This window comes from Pangasianodon hypophthalmus, chromosome 16 (genome assembly GCF_027358585.1).
Source record: "Pangasianodon hypophthalmus isolate fPanHyp1 chromosome 16, fPanHyp1.pri, whole genome shotgun sequence".
Classification (NCBI taxonomy): domain Eukaryota; kingdom Metazoa; phylum Chordata; class Actinopteri; order Siluriformes; family Pangasiidae; genus Pangasianodon; species Pangasianodon hypophthalmus.
This window is the reverse complement of record NC_069725.1, coordinates 8,894,607-8,912,506: the sequence shown is the minus strand read 5'-3', so window position 1 is coordinate 8,912,506 and position 17,900 is coordinate 8,894,607. Positions and strand designations below refer to the sequence as shown.

The 17,900-nt window shown below is 39.8% G+C and overlaps 1 protein-coding gene across 5 annotated transcripts in view; it reads left to right on the top strand.

Moving 5' to 3' along the window:
• The window catches only part of agrn (agrin), a 234,243-nt gene that overhangs the window by 57,873 nt on the left and 158,470 nt on the right, over window positions 1–17,900 (top strand). For 4 of the 5 annotated variants that reach the window (XM_053240744.1, XM_053240742.1, XM_053240747.1 and 1 more), the window contains exon 3: window positions 3,998–4,018. The exons of the other annotated variant lie outside the window; for it this stretch is intronic. In XM_053240744.1, coding sequence (XP_053096719.1) covers window positions 3,998–4,018 — 21 coding nt within the window. The remainder of the gene's footprint in view (window positions 1–3,997; window positions 4,019–17,900) is intronic. 5 annotated transcript variants of the gene reach the window in all.

Here is a 17,900-nt window from a genome sequence, read left to right as displayed (position 1 = left end):
ACTAGAAATAAACATGAAAGGCCAAATGCAAGATCACACAATGATTAAGAAAAACCAGAAATATATACACAGAATGATGAACTCAAAACAAAACACAATAAGTGACATCGATAATAGACCAAACACACGAAAGCCAGTGAACTAGGATGGGAGGAGAAAATGAAATCAAAATGATAAAAAAAAAAAAGCACATGGATAATTAAGGACAAAACACATGACACTAAATCAGTGCTCGTCATGCTGTGTAAATTTACCTATTAAAGCTCGCAAGAAGAAAATCTCTACACTCCATGACTCTCCAGCTGAAGTGTAAACACAGCAGTTCTGGTAGGGATGCCACTGTCAGGCCATTTAAATTGTTAAGATGTGCAGTGGATTTGAGTTTTCCCCTCCTCTCTTCATAAGACTGGGGTCCTTCAGAGTCGGAGGCTCGTTTTGGGGACAGCGATTGGAGTCATAAAGCATGGCAGAGCTACAGAGAGCCTCCTGCCATGCCAATAAGCACTTTTGTTCTCTTTATTAATGCACCAGTGGGGTTCAACTGCCCCTCTTCCCAAGGCCTGAGCTACTTTTAGACCCTACTGCATTCACTGCCTGAACCCTCCAGCCACACAGACAAATTTTGATGGATGGCGTATTTTTGCTGTTAATCAAGACAAAAGCTTATGCAAATGGAATTTTTTTTTTATAATTGTTGCAATTTGCACACAGTTCATTACACAAATGTAAGGTCACCCCAGTTCAGCAGGCAGAGGGCAGTCAGTCCATCTGGTGCCCCAGAGGTCAGGGTGATCCTCAGACAGACTTCATTCAGCAGCTGTGCTTATTAAATGCTGCCACTCCTACAGGATATCTCCCAGGATGACTTACACACCGGCTTCCCTCCCACACCACAAAGCTCTCCATGCATAGCACAGAATGAATCTATTACACAGAGGTTTTTTGTTGAAATGTTGAATTCAAGAATTTTGATGAACTGAGCAGTACTAGATGAACCTCTAATGGAGTTAAAACCTAACTCCTTTAGAACCAGAACCTAGTTCTGGTTTGAATCAAGCCAGAAGTTGTCACAATTTTGTCAAGAAACTGTTACATAGAAACAAGCCAAAGCAAAAATGACAATTTTGGGCTGAAGTATTGTTTAGAAACACCAACTGCACTTCACATTTTCATTAATTATACTTCCTTGGGGTTTTTGTCAAAGAGCACTGGAAAATATATTGATCTTCAAGCAAGACTTAGCAAGACAATTAGTAAGATTATCATTCATTTGAACAGAACAGAACTCCTGAGTTGTTTAAGTATTTGCCCTATCACCATTATCATTATCAAAAGACCATTAACTGGGTGGATAGAGAAACATGGCCTTGTTTCTCTGTCGTTTGGTTAGCGGGAGTTTGTCTAGTCACATAAACAGAATAAGGCAAATAATACTATCCCACAACTGCCCAATGATAAAGCATGGGTGAGAGTTTAATTTGGTGGATGTGATATGACAGGAGGAGACCTAGACTATGACAGTTACCAAATTGGGAGGAGAAAAGACACTCTACCTTCCAGCGTCTTTATAGGACAACCTGTAACACACCTTTAACAGCTGTGATGTTCAGCTCTTCTTTTAATTGTTTTCTTGCTTTCTAATTGGAACCAAACAATATCTAAGTTTGTTTGGATAAAGCCGAGACCACATGTTCATTAGGGTCTCAGTGTGGCTTATTTGATCCATACTGGAGTTCGAATGACGTGTTTGCACCTGCTCAAATTAACTAAATTAAGGAGACAAACACACAAAGCATCAAAATAACCCAACTAAATGGTGCAGAAGAACAGTGCATCACAACATTTTCATTAAAGTCTATAGGGTTCTTGTCATATAGCACTGCAACAGAGGATTCATCAAGCAAGACAATTCAATCTTCAAGACAATTCAAGATTCTAGAGTAATACAGATCGTTCAGATGAATAGAGGTCTCGAGTGGTGCACTTGTCTAAGGATTTGTGATAAGAAGTTTGAATCCTAGTGATTCCACTTCCATCCATGTATGGGATTCTGAGTGATCAGATTTGGACTGGCTCTCTGGATGGAAAGGATCGCCTTGGTCCTCCATCTTTGGTTAGTGGCAGGTCAAACATGGGAGTTTGTCTATTCACATAAACAGAATAGGGCATTTAGTGCAGCCCTGCAATTGCCCAATGATAAAGTGTAAGCTAGAGTTTAAAAAAAACTCACAGGAAGAACAGGAAATACATATTAGCCTTCTAGATCTAGACAATGAAGTGGCAATGGACTCCAGTGCCACAGGATAACCCAATTTTAACACAACTTTTAACAGCCATGATGTCCAGCTATTCTTTTGTTTGTTTTCTTGCTTGCTCATTTAAGCTGAACCACACCCGAGTTTATTTGGTTAAAGCCGAGACCACATCTTGATTAGGGTCTTGGTTTGGTTTATGTGATCCACGCCCGAGTTTGAACAACAAGTTTGCACCTGCTCAAATTAACCAAATTAAAGATGTAAACACACCAAGGTTCAAAATAACCCGAGCAAATGATGCAGGTGAAAAAACACCCACAATGCATCGCGATATTTAAAGCTCATTCCCCAGTGACCAAGAATGTACTGGAATGACCTTGATCAGTGCTAGGAGCTACAAGTGGAACATAATCTAATTGTGTAATGAACAGTATAACAGCGTAACAGTGTAGTGGTCTGACTTAGAAGATCAGGAAGGTTATGAGCAGCAGCTAGACAAAAATTAGCTCGGTTTTGAAATTCCAGTGCAAAATGGTGCAGGTACTTATTTCTGTGTGGGCTAATGAATAATAAGAGGCCCTGGAGTGCCAAAATGTGGGTGAGAGAAAGTGAAAGGATAGCAGGAAAGCGATGTGATTCAGTGTGCACAGCTAATAGCATTCTGAAATGAATGGATGAATTCAGGTGCAGTGCTGTGTGTCACGTCCTGTGGTGGCATTGAGTCAGTGTGAGAGTGGGACCGGTCAGCTCCAGGCTCTGAGTCAGAGCTCTCAATAATACATAGAGCAGAGCTGCATCTCCCTGCTTTATTATGCCTAGGTGACTGCACCCGCTCTGCTCATTCGTGTTTTATAGATGAGATATTCTCTGTCGTTCTCCCGTTGTGTGCATCAGAGTGGATGAAGATATGATGACCATGTGAACATGTGTGTGTGTTTGTGAACCAGGTGTGCCTTTCATGTAATGCCAGCAAACAATCCATATTATATGAATTCAGAAGAGGCTATAAAACACTTTTTGTCTCCAAAACCTGGCAGGTTTCCAAACCAGTTTTCACAAACCGCTTTATGAATCTGTGGTTAGTTTTTTGCTTTTATGAACCTTGCACTTTACTGCAGAGTTCTTATTCTGTATTGAGTTTCACAAAGTCTGTTGAGAGCAACTCATGAAAAAGCTACCACAGGTGTCTGTTAATAAAAGCTTTAAGCTGTAGTAGTTTAACTTTCTCATGGCCCTTTTCTGTCTCTTGATGTCTCCCATTTCATTCTGTTTCCACTCACTGGCCTTATTTATCAATCTTTTAGTAAAGTTATGTGTGAATGTTTTTTAGGCCAAACCAAACTAGAGGTTTCTGCTTGATTTTTGGTGAATCTAGTTGCTGATAAATGCCAATCACTGATAAATTACCAAAATGTTCACAACACAACTGATTTACATTTACTGGCAAAATTCCATAAAAGCCTAAGGTCACAGAGAGCCGAAAACGGCACAGTGACAACTGAACGGTGAAAGAACGCCTCCAAAATGTGGCATGTGCTAAAACCTCCAGTAAATTTCCTGTCTAAATGCTCCTTCAAACAAATTCATTCTTATGCAATTATATAAATGAAGCTCATTATTTTCATTAATCGCATTCATCCATATCACCTTTTCACACTAACAAATAATGCTTTACTTAAAATAACCTCTACTAACCAATGCGTTGCTTGTCTTTTCTTTTTTTCTCTGCTTGGCTTCTGAAGAGCATAGAATGATCGCTGCAGGTAAGAGCTGCTTTTACTAACATTCTTGCACTGTGTTGCTTTTGCTTTGCTCAGTGTTTAACTGCTAAATCTTCTCTCTGTTGCTTTGCTTCTTGTAGACGACCTCTTTCTAAACTAGGGGTGAACAAACTACTGCGAGGTATTTTAGTATTTTAGAAATAAAAATAAAAGTTTGTCCACTATTAAGACAGTTTTTAAAAAAAAAAACAAAGGTTCCTAGATTGAACACTGGGGGTGGAGGATCGTCCATTTGTCCCCTACTCAAAATGTTAATTTTACACACCTACAGTAATGTCACCAAGCACCAGAGTAGCATGAAATCAAAAGCAAATGCAAAATAATTCAGGCATGTTGGCAAAATTAATATATTTTCCACCGGGGTAAGAGGGAAGTGTGGTTTAATATGTCAGAAATCATGTTATAATGATGGAGTATAATGTTAAGAGACACTTACATTGAAAGGGTTAGTGTTAGTTGTGGTAATCAAGTAGGCTCTGTATTATTACAGAGAATCTGTGGGCCATGTTTTTCTTTCCCCCAAGAGGAAAAGTTTGGACACCCCTGTTTTAACGTTTTTTAAATTTACACAAGATTTTAAACGTTCAGAGCCGACTTCTTAGGGAACGTCTTCCTCCCTGCTTTCATTCTTACTGAATTGCAAATTGCTTTTAGCTCGGCTGTCCTATTTCAGTACGCATACAGTATTCCAGTCTCCTCAGGGAAAGGGCCTTAGGGGAGGGGCTGTTTTTGAGGTGGCCGGGAGCGGAGAGAGAATCTGAAAGGGCGTGAAGAATGAGAAGTGCCTCTCTTTTAAGTGCCTTAATAACTGTGCCGGCATCTAATTGAAACTGGCCGTAATGAGTGTGTGAAAGATCAATGCTCGCTCCACACACACAATCTGTGGCCAAACCCCTGGAGTGCTGGAGAAAGACTGAGGGCCCTTGCTCACTCGTCCCGTGCTAATGCTCTCAGCTTTAGCAAACAGGAAGGGTTTTTTACTTCTGCTTTTTTTCTGTCTCCCAGGGGGATTGAATAAGATGAATCAATGAGTGTGCGCTGCATCTGAAAGTCACAGTGCTGAGAAAGAGTGAAAAAGAATTAAAAAGAATAGGACCTCTTTAACTCAAAGACAATTGGGCACAATAGTCCCTAGCTCACTTTATGCTAGAAAAGTTTGCACAGAATTTACGAGTATGAGCATTGCCAGCGGTGCTATTTTAATGTTTTCATTAGGGAAAGCTTGATGATGGAAAAATTAATCTGACTTTGTACCTGCTTCTGCAAGCTGAGCTTGTGTGTTGCTCATTCACATGTGTGAGGTTGAGAGGTGATGCTTATAGCAAGCGCAATTCTCTGGAGGGCTTATTAACTTCAGCACCATTTTACCATCTCTCTTCCCTCCATGATAAACACACAAACACACCACTAACCACCTGTAGAGAACAGCCATGTCTCCAGCTTCTCCAACACGCACTTTAATCCGCTGGGGTCAGGGGTCACAGGTGATATGTGGGTTTGCTCAGTGAAACATTTCGCCACAAATCTCTCACAGTAATGATGATGGATGGTGGCGAATTAATCGCTTTGTATTAGTGAAGAGGCAGCAAATAGGCCAGTAAAGATGAAACATCTCGACAGCTTTTCTGCGATATCATACTACTGGATGAGCTTTGGTGTGTGGGCCATGGATGGTGGAGCGCCTCCATTTCTTTAGTGTGGTTCTTACTCTCCTGCCACTCTCTATTTAATGCAGTTGAATTCATGTTATGCTTTTTAACAGCCGATATTGTTAGAAAGCAGCTGTACAGATATCTGGATGTGGATTTAGATCCCTAATGAGCATCTAACTCCTGACATGAGGAAGAAACCTGGAGAGGAACCAGACTCAAAAGGGCACCCAGATTATGTATCATTACAGTTGTAGAAGAGTAATGACAAACAGTAATAAGTGCGTATGAGAATATCAGTATGAGAATATTGTGAGTAAGAGTTCTGGGATGAGCACAGAACAGTCTTTATGATTACAGCAGCAGTTCTTACCTACAGATCTACAGTATCCAGGTGATATTATTCACTGAAGCAAAGGGATAAACTGTTTTTGGAAGTGTATCTGCCTCAAAGACACTAGTCCTGTTCTATATCTACTGTTACTATGGTTACTACGTACACATAGACCAGCAAAGACTTCTCTCTGGAAAAAAAATGAGAGCTCTATATCCAACGGAATTGGAATTGGAATAAAAGATTTCATATTTACACTACATGGGTTTGACAGTAGTCCCATTCCCTTACATAAACATGCACAATGTTAGCTTAAGGCGTATTTGACCTGTAACTACCCTATGTCCAATAATGGAACCAAACCAACTATAAACAAAAACTATGTGTCTATGAAAATTACTCTCAAATCTATTTATATTTGTAAAACGTCTAATGGGACATGGCATCTATGTCTACCTCTAATGGCATCTTAACATGCTGGTAATGTTGAGGAACTAAAGGTTTCCAGAACTCTCCTGAATCAGAAGTATAGAACTACTGAACTGGTTTTGTGTTTCCTCTGCAAAATGTGACGTACATTCAGCGTTTCCGCACCTGACAAATTTACAGCAACACAGTGAATATGAAAGAGGTTGAGATTTTATTTAGGTTGTTATTTATTATTTTTGCTTTGTTGTGAAACTGTAATTAAGCCAGCTGCACATGCACAAAGCACAATTTTTCGATTCTACCCTTTGTGTCATTTGCTTCAAGCCTGCACAATGAAAAGCGATTATAAAATACACTCCCATATTTCTGATTTGCAACATGCAAAAAAAAAAAAAAAGCATTTCAGAAACAAACTGCTTTTACATTTTGGTCATGCCATGCTAAAAATCACTAGCTAGTTTGTCCATGTACTACACCCCCTTCTAAGAAACAATATCATTTTTATGTATGTAATCAATGGCCGTGCTGTTCAGGCATTTCAAACAAACAAACAAACAAACAAAAATAAAAATTCAGATGTATGCATAGTAAAATTGCATTCTGTTACATAGACAGAAACAAAAAATATGCAAATGTTTACACATGCTTGCTCCACTATACTCTTTTATTTAGTGGTGAGAATGCTGTTAATGGGTTTAGTGCTACCTCTGAACCCAGGAGATAGTGACTACGCACTGAGGTGACTGCTGGAGACCTGGGTGCTACCAAGGGCTAAACAATAATGCTGAGATTCATTATCAGCTCCACTGCTATCTGTCAGTATGGCTGATGCTTTTCTTGCTCTAATTTGTTCTGGCAGCAAATCAGACATAACAAACGGAGAAGATTGTTAGAAGTAATTATCATGCTCATTTGGGTGTAATAACAACTTTTTAAATTTGCAATCAGCATTGCAAAATAGGATGTTTATTCCAGGCATGTTATTTCTTATGATTTGTGTTTTCAGTTTGTGTGCTCTGATAAAAATTGAGTCTTGATTGTGTGGCATTTTTGGACTTTTACTTTTATTCTAAAGCAGAAATCTGTTTTGCTATGTCTCTGAGCATGTTAAAGCAGACAGTCTTACTCTATAGTGGTGTCAAAGACATTGTTAATGCATACTTTGAATCGGGCATGTTATTTCTAAAATACAGCCATGTATTTGAGGTACATGACTAACCAAAATATCATTCGACATCAAAACATGCCTCCACTGGCTCAGCAAGCCATAATGAATTCCTAAAAGTACAACAGAATGTGTCATTTTAAACCGAAATATGTAGAATAATAAATTGTTTCATGCAAAAGTAAAACATAACTAAAAGTTGCCAAGGAACACACAGTATTTAAACCACTGCCCTCATTAAAATGCAGGGATCTTGGAGAATGTACAAATATCCAAACTGAAAAGCCCTTCATATCCTTTTGCTAGCACAAATACCTAGAGAGCTAGTAAACTCGATTGAATTTATCCCAGGAATGATTTGACATGGGATCTGACACAGGTTCTGGGTAAAGTTTTTTTTTAATATTCTGTAAGTCTGACCATTGAGTTTATTTCATTACACCACACACTGAGCTCATTCCCGGTGCTCGGCGAATCAGGTGCTTCCTTGCGTTCCCGACTGCCAGGAAGGTTTCCTTCCAAGTAGTGGACTTTTCCTGTTTGCCCTTTTCCTTGCTGAGTACAAATAGCAAAGTCGTTGCTTCATAACCATGACCTCATGTGTGCCACCTATAAAAGCCCCCTCATAACATCAGGCTTATCTACTGGACATTCCCATTAACCCGTGTGACCCAGGGCATGGTCCTCCCCTGAGACATAGAACCATGGTTACATATGTAACCTAAAAATTATAATAAAAAGTTAATGGAAATAGTAAGATGCAAGACCAGCTTAGTTTTCAGTGGGGAAATCTGAATGTTGTACCTTGTTAATATTTAAAGTGGAAAGTTATAGATTGAAAGGTAGACATCCATGACTCTGTATGTGAACATGTTTGTGGGAGAAGCTAGGTCACGGTAGTCTGGAGAGAAATCAGTGCCGTTGTCTGCATACTGACGACCTGTGTGTTAACATTCCCCTTGGTGGGGATTAGTTTGTGCGGTGTGATGCGCTCCATAACCCAGCAGCCCAGCACACAGAGCAGTGAAGCTCCCACAGGCCCGGGTGCTTGAGACGAGCAGGGAATGTGGCGATGCGAGCTTGCTGCGTGCTCTAATTGGCTGTTTGCTCTCTGAGGCAGTGTGAGTGAAAGGCCCAAGAGATACAAACCTGAGCAGTGTTAAGCCACTGCTTGTGTGTGTAAGCGTAAGAGTAAGTGTGTGCATCTGTAAATACTGCCAGTCAAAAGTTTTTGAACACCTAGAGTTTATATTTTATTGCAGTTTCCTCACTATTTACCAAACAGAATGATACAGGATAGCAATTAAACAAGGAAAGCTGAATCTTTGTGGAGCGTTGGTTAGTCTTTGGTTGTTGATCCTGCTGAGACTGTAACAGTAAAACCTATAAACCTATAGATAAAACACTGTTATAAAAAGGTTTTCAGAAGAATTGTTTATTGTGAATATGATGTATAATAAAGTAAATTATTTATTGTACACTGGATTTTATTATATTGTATTTACATGTCTACATGTCATTAACACATGCTTTACAGTGATTTTAACACAGGTAAGCATATTTCAAAGAACACCCTTACCTGTGATAAAATCACTGTAACGCATGCCCTCGAGTGGCTTATTGCATTAGCAGATTAACTGTAGAACATAAATGTGTGATGTGCTACAAGTGCCTAATTAGAGTGATAAAGATTTTGTCCTTTTCTATTAGATTAGATCTAGACTGTTTCAATAAAATTAAGTAACTTTTCTTTATTCACTAACATTTCGCTTATACATGTGATCATTTCGCTTATACACATCGCTGTGTTAGATTTTGAAATTTTAGAGTATTTAAAAACAAAAAATGCTATAATATAGGGTTATATGTACATTTTTGACTGGCAGTGTGTGTGTGTGTGTGTGTGTGTGTGTGTGTGAGAGAGAGAGAGAGAGAGAGAGAGTGGGAGAGTGAGAGAGTGTAGAAGTTTGATGGTGCACATTAAGTGAACATTAAGTGTGAGCAGTTAAAAGTTGGTGGTGAGTGTTAATAAAGCTGAATAGTTAGTTGATGTAATCGTACGTTCTGTCCCTCCTGTACATTCTGTCACGGTTTGTCTGTGCACCTGGAAAGAGTATAAGTATATAAAAGCGTATAGAAAAGAATATAAGAGTGAGAATTCCTCACTAGTTTAAGCCATACTGGAATTCAGACTGCTATTCACCTTTTCTCTGACAGATATAATCCTCGTCCCACTCCTGCCTCGACTGGCTCTGGCACTGTAGTTCTGCGTCTTCATTAGCGCTGCATAGCCAGCGTCCTATTCCTTATTTGGTTAAGTAATGAAATAACTGCTTAGGCTCTCGTTCAAGTCCCAAGCAATTCAACAACCTTGTGTCTGTCTTTCTACACCATGTTTGGCATCTTCGACTGCTGTTTGCTTTTGGTTGCTGTGGTTTGCTTAACTGGAGCAGAGCCATGGCTCATCTCAGAGCTTCTTTCTATCCCCTGTATTTCCATAGCTCCACATGGGGTAGAGGGAAGTCTTGGTAGTGTCAGCACTCAGTACTCAGTAAGCAAGGCATAAAATCACGTCGATACAGGTTGAGAGCTTCAGTTAATGTTCACGTCAAACCACAGAATGGTGACAAATGTGATCTTAGTGACCTTCACCATGGCATGGCTGTTGGTGGCAGACAGGATGGTTTGAGCATTTCTGAAACTGCTGATCTCCAGGGATTTTCACACAAAGCACTCTCTAGAGTTTATACAGAGTAGTGTGCAAAAACAAAAGAAGTAAACATCCAGTAAGCAGCAATTCTGTGGGTAGAAATGCCTTGTTGATATGAGAGGCCACAGGAGAATGGCCAAACTATTTGGAGCTGACAGGAAGGCTACAGTAGCTCAAATAAACACTCTTTACAACCACGATGTGCAGAAAAGTATCTCAGAATGCACTACATGTCGAGCTTTGTCTCAGATGGGCTACAACAGCAGTAGACCACATCAGTTTCCTCTCCTATCAGCCAAAAACAGGAATCTGAAGCAACAGTGAGCACAAGCTCAATGAAACTGGACAGCTGAAGATTGGAAAAAGCCAGACGATGCTTTAAAAAGCCTCGGGAAAGTATATGCAAATGGAATTTGTTATAATTCAACAGTTTTGTAGTTGCATATTTTAAGTACTAATTGACAAAATTCCAAGTGCCCTTAGACTTTAATTATAAATGTGTTTTGAGTAAACTCAGTTTCAGTACAGAGAAAAATGTCAGTTGTCATTGTTCATATGCTACTGATAAAGCAGATAGAGATTATTTTTGAAAAGCACTAGACCGAGTACTCCTTTAAGCAAGACACAAAGCCGTAACTGTTTAATTCTGTTAGAGAGGGTGGGATGGTGACAACCAAATTTCTGAGCATTGTCAGTTGAAACTGACCTATATGCCTACCACAGTCTCTGGAATGAGATGAGTAGCACATTCCTGGACATCAGAATTCCATAATGGCATAGTTAGGACTCCAGTGGGAGTGAGGATTCAGTGCAGGGCCTGCTGGAGCCTGCCTCCTTCATCATGCACACATACAGATAAGCTCTTACACAGTGTATAAGCACCACAGATCTTTCTATTCCAGTTAAGAACACCTGTTTACAAAGTTACTCAAGACAAGTTACTCAAAGAGGATATTGTAATAAACTAGCCGCACCGAGCAGGGCATTTATAGTAAATTATAGAGCTACGGGAAACATAGGCTGTGAGCCTGAACTCACATTAGCTTGTTTGTCTGCCTGCCAGGTAAGGAAGAAGTCTGTAGACTACACATACTGTCAAAGGGATGTGCTGTAGAGTTCTGTTCTCCTGAGATGACACGCTGCCATCTAGTGGTCATCACTGGTTGTGCCTATTTGTGCACCACCTTTAGTTGGCCTGTTAATGATCGTTGAACTTTCTCTCCACGTCTCACACACTTGAAATGGGTTCAGTTCAGGTCAGTGTTCTGCATACCTTGGACTCAACATTAGATGTTGTTAAAAAGAAGAGGTTTCTCTTGTGTGAACTTGCCACTGCCAAAACTCCAATGAAAGGAATGTTATTAAGTCCTCAGTATACAGTAAACATGTATTAAAAAGGCGTATTGTATGATAAGATCAGAGGATGAATAGGGGCTCTCTCCTTTCTAAAATATCAGTGTGTTTCTTTTGCAATTGATGTGAAATATACCAAGGCAAAGCTCTTACAAAACTGTGGCTGCTACAAGGCAAAAAAAATGTGTGTGTGTGTGTGAACATGTGCATGCAGGTAAATATACTAGTAGGTGTCCTGGCAAGGTGTGTATTTGTGCCCTGATCTCATCTGGACTCAGTGTAGCTCACGCCCGCCTGAGGTTTCGGCTCCACTCGTCTGCCCAGTCATGCCTGTCTCCTTGTGTCTTTCACACTTGTTTATGACAACATGCTGAAGTGTGTCTGTGAGAATTCAGTGCCAGATGTTCCTAAAGTCAGGCACACTACCGAAAGAAAACATTGTTGAGTTTCGTAATATTTTGATTGACAATCCAACACTAGAGGCTGTAAGCTTCCCGTGAAAATTTTTACCTTAGAAAGTGGTATAATTAGCATGTGCTAACACAACATTCATACAAGTTATAATCAGAGAATTTAGGAAGCACAGAAAACGTCCCATTATCCCAGATCGAATATCTCCATGCACGAACATTTATTTATAAGATAAAAATGAGAGTTGTAGTTGTTATCTAACATTAGCTAGATTTAGCATATACAGTAGCTGTGTTAAACATTAGCACATCTCTTCCTAATCTTTAACACAACTGAAGCAGAGAGTACAGTTTATTGATTATCATTAATTATACATTGAAATGTAAGCTAAAAACAAATACTATGTGATTTTACTACCTTGAAAGCATGGCATTTTTGTTTGGCAGCTATAATGAAAGCCATGCTAGTTGCCTCACTCACTGGTTTGATTGGAGAAATTGAGACTGGCAGAAAGCATCCAGAAATTATCACTAAGTGGCTGATGTGAATGTTTTTCCTAGACAACAGGTGGTAATTAAGGTTACATACATATGACGTGAATGCATCCTAATCATTTTCAGTGTCTGTCAGTTCATTTATCATTGAGTCGTTCATCTTCAGTAAGCACTTTATCCTGGTCAGAGTCACAGGGGATCTGGAGCCTATACCGGGAATGATGGATGTGAAATGGGAATACATCCTAGATGGGACGTCAATCCATTGCAGAGAAACATGCATATACATTCATACACTCATTCCCTCCTAAGGATAGCTAATCTACCACTCGACCCGCATAATTCTGGGTGGTGAGAGGAAACAAGGCTGTGTTTTGCATCTCCCAAGCAACTATAAATGTAGACATTTCAGGAAATATACTTTATGAGACGTGACTGCAGAAACTCCACTTTGTGTATTATTATTAGTTTAAGGAAAAATATGCTGAGCTTTTCAGAACTGTTATGGTGTGTAGCAAGGCAGAACAGTCAATACTAGCCTGAAATGAATTGGGCTAGTTAAGAGGCATTTTTTTTCCTCATGATATTCATCAAGTTAATGATCCCTGTAATGAGGCCAGCTCTCTGTATTTACCCAGTGCTGCTCCAGAGGCTTCCTGAGTGTCATTGGAAAGCCAATCCAGCAGGTGGGGTACATGTATCAACGAGAGATACTCCACAGCAGGTCTTTTACAGATTTTTATTACTGCTCTGAGTACTTAACAACAAAACTGAAGTCCTTTCGAGGTTGAGTAAACTATTTTAGAGCATGAGCCATAAACTTTGCCCACAGACACACAAATAGATACGCACACACCTACATTCTGTAAAACCACCCACGTGAAGGAGACATGCATTGCCAGTGAAGAGATGGGAAAAAAAATCAACCGGCTTAATCCAGTGAGTGAGTTATTGATTGTGTATCTTGTTTATTGTTCATGTGAAAGCCCACTTCGTACAGTGGTATTAAGAGATAAGGTGCTTTGTGCCAGATGAGTGATAATCAGAAGTCTGGATTCTTCACAGGGGGTGAGCTGGGTCACACTAATATGATCTATTTTTTATTCAACCAGGACAGGACGAGGCCAGTGCTAAGTGGGGGTCCCATCTGGTGGCTGGTGGGCAGACGCCCATGATTAATGGATTATAATGCACCACATATCATCCACATTTTCACCCTGTCTAATGTCCTACCTCTGTGCTGCTCAGCTTTGCTGTTTAATGTCTGACCCCCCCACCCTCCAATTCTTGGCTCCTTTGTTAGGTTGTGTGGTACACTCTGGGGGAACCGGGTCAGCAGGGTAGAGGTCTCTATTAGCCAAAGATGATGGGCTGCAGGCTGGCGTAAGGGGAATTGCGCTAACAGCCTCAGACACATGCAGACGCCCACCCTGACTTCATCCACCCTTCCCCCTTCTGACAATGAACACACTCTTCAAACCACAAACCCACTGCCCCTCCCTGATCCTGTAACAAAATCCTTGGTAACAGCAGAGCAGGGCAGATTAGGTCAGAACTTCATTAGCCCTTGCGTATTGGCTCATTAGCCATTTAAAACACTACTCCATACCTACTCACTCCGGCACAAATGAATAGAAACACGGTACCATTTTACCGCCAGCCTTTTTCATAATGGTGTAACTGCGTGAAAGACAGTACTTAGTGCCTTCAAGAGCATTTAAAATCTGCAGTGAAAAATTGACACAAAATCACGCTGAGCTGCTACACCCATCAGAATCTCTTCCCATCATCTACTTTACAATCCCAATCACAGCACTGATGCTGATTAATTCAGATGTTGACATGTTTTGGGCTGTCATGCTGAGTTACCCAATGATGCCGAGAACACCCTCTTTTTGTCAGTGCAGAGAATAGATGGGGAACATATGGTAGATATGATTGTTCATGAGCATGGAATGGCTTTGCACTAATGGAATCATTCTCATAAATCTGAGAGTAGAAGCACCAGCATGACATTAGTAACATTAAACAGGCGCCATATATGCCTCTTGTTGAGGCTAAGGACTGGATCATAAACATTCCTTGTACAGGAATGACAGTTTATTTGGGTAGTTGCTTCAAACCATCAATGGTTAAAGCCAGTGGGTTTCAGGTGTATGTCCATTTAGAAAATATGGCCAATGGGGACTAGGGATGTGTCAGAATATGAATAAATTCTAAACAGATGGGAATAGGAGGTGCACTCTTTGTTTTTTTTGCCCAGGATGATTCACAGGACATCAGCTTGAGCATAGTGGTGTATATCAGGACTGGGATCCCATGGGATGCAACAGAAAAGTCACTTGAGCAGGAAGTCTTTATTTTCATGCAGATGCAAATGAGCTGTTAGATATAAGGCAGGCAGGAAAAAACAAGGACTACGTTTATTAACCTGAACATACAGCATTCATTCACTCATCCTTAGTTACTGCCTAGCCAGGATCACAGTGCTTTAAATTAGACTATTAGCTTGTTTGTACTTTGGGAAACTAAATTCTTTAGAACATATTGCAGGCAGGTACGAACAAAAAAGGATAACTTTTAAAAACCAGTCCTGTGCACATCTGAAGTTGAGAGCAGTATGAACTTGAGTGATGTAGCTGAGGTTGAGGAACTATCAGAGCCAGAATTCACATGCCATATTTACCTCTGGGTTTTCCCCCAGTGTTTTTCAGTGTGGAAGTGATAGGGTTTATCTATCCATTTCCATTCTGCTTACAATGCATGTCTTTGGACTGGGGAGGAAACCGGAGTACACGGAGGAAACCACCAGCGCACAAAGGGCGGAGGCAGAATTCGAACCCCCCACCCCTGAGGCGTGAGGCAAACGTGCTAACCACTAAGCCACTGTGCCCCCAGTAGGGTTCATATTTATTTCAAAAAAAAAAAAAAACAGCAAAAAAACAAGCAAAAACTTTCCAGTATAGACCACACCCACTGATTAGGTGCATTAAACAGACACCATACAGATATCATTGCGTTACATTCCTAGTGGAGACACAAACATGACAAATCACTTTTCCTTGCTGCATTCAGCCTTAGAAGATGATACTTGAATTCTGCAGGTTTCACACCATATTTCTTCACCAGCACATTCCTGTTACAGTTTAAATGAAGACACAATCCATGCTACAGCAAATTAGATCAGTTGGTGAGGGATTTTTTTATTTCTGTGTACTTTATGAATTGAACCTTGAGGCAAATCGGTGCTCATTCCAAAACTGATTATTGCTGACTAATTGAGATAAACACATTCCAGCTGAACCTGAACAAAAGATTTCCACTGTTAATTTCAATTGCAAAATCCTTAATAGAATAAAATATAACTAGACGACATTATCAGATGCTCTTGACAATTACGCACACTCTAGGCTAAATGATTGTATGCTCAGCATGCACCGCTCGTTTGAGGAAATTCGAGGAAAGCCTATTAAAGTGCCATTATTTTATGTTTCACACGTCTCATAAAAGGGAGAAGACACAGAGAAATGCCAGAGCAAAGGGTTTGCTATTTTGTCCATTAAGAAGCAATATGTTTTGGCAGAGATGGAGTGCACAGCTTGGTGTGTGCTTTTGGTGGAGGTGTGTATCAGAGACTGATGGAGGTAATTGGTGCTATTGGCTGTGCTGTCACATGGCAGTATAATTGGTGTACAGAAGTTTGAGGTGGGACTCGCACTGTACAGACTGTCCAAGGACCAAAGAGAAAGAATGAGAACGAGAGGGAGATTGCTGCTCATCAACACAACACATTAAACATTTAGCCGAACATATAAAGAGTGGCTGCCCTCATTATTGCTGCTATCGCCAGCCTGTCTCGTTTGCTCATTTTCTCAGAAAGGAGAATCAGATTGCTGTAATGACAGAGATTTGTGCTCATTGCAAGACCTTACAGCAACTTTTTCACTCTGTCTGTCTGTTCCCATTTTCATAACTCTGTTATGTGATAGAAGCTTGTAAGGCTTCTATTTATCCGAACCCTGCGGAGAGCGTGGTTGTTAGTGCAGAAACTGCAGAATCTCAGATGTCTAACAAACCAGGAGTTGTGCTCGAATGATTGATCATCTGTCACTGTGTTGGACAGGCTTATAAATATTGTCTTAGTCAAAATTTGTTTTCATGTAACAGTATTTATATAGACATATTGCACTGCATTTATGTTTGTGTATATTTTAATGTTTACATTGGCACACTAATATTAAAATTCATGAAACGAAAAAAAAAATGAGACTCGTAGGCTTACTTTGACTACATTTGCACATCCTTATAGCCTATTTTTCTTATTCATAGCTAATCGTAATGAGTAACCCTGCCACTCTGAAGGTCACTTAAGCAGCATTATACCACAGTGCTGTTGAGTGCTTGATTCTGATTGGTCAGAAAATGTTGATTAATTTTCTATAACAGAATCACTGACAGTAGTGCCAGCTGAAAGACAAATCACACGTTTATATTAAGGCGCTCATTCTAATGTTGTCGTTTCTATAATAACAGTTCAAATTGTTGATGATATGGTGAAGTTTTCCAACACGGGAAAGTCTTCTGGACAGCGGACTTTGTAGTTTATTGCTAAAATGACAAGCTGCGTTTTTTTTTTTTTTTTTGTATTAACTTTGAAAGAGAACCCGGTAAGGGAATGACTGTTTATAACCTTTATAACGTAAGTATAATGTAAATATAGCTGTTATAACTTCTACCTAGTTTGCACCTTTTATAAACATAGCCTAAGTTTGTAATTGTCTTGACTTGGCAAAGCGTAAAATGGAAGGTAGAAAAAATACAAGACCATAAGACCATACAGTGGCATAAGGTTCTACCTGCATTTGAGTAGGAAATTTTGGAGTAGGAGTTTGATGTTGTAAATATGAGATTTACATGACACTGAATAAGTTTTACACCAAAAATAAAAGTATAAAAGATGGAAAGGCTCAAATCTTTATGGCTCAATATTTTAAAATCACAGATTAAGTCAGAGAGAGCCTTACAATTTTTCTGAGGTCTTTATATATTAATTCAACCTGTTAACAAAAGACTTTATAACAAATGCCTGAAATAATTACATTCCCACTTCTACTGTGCTCCAGACAGCTGCAACTGGTCATTTTCACTTCTTTTATAAGTGTCAGCATTACTCTTCAGCCTGTTGAAGAAACATCTGACTCTAAGCTGATGTGACATTGTGTTAGCTGAGTAGCACCTAATTGCACGCCCACATTACGTCTTTGATCAGTACAAACATGTCACACAGGCCAGAATATGAATATTTACATTTAGTCATAG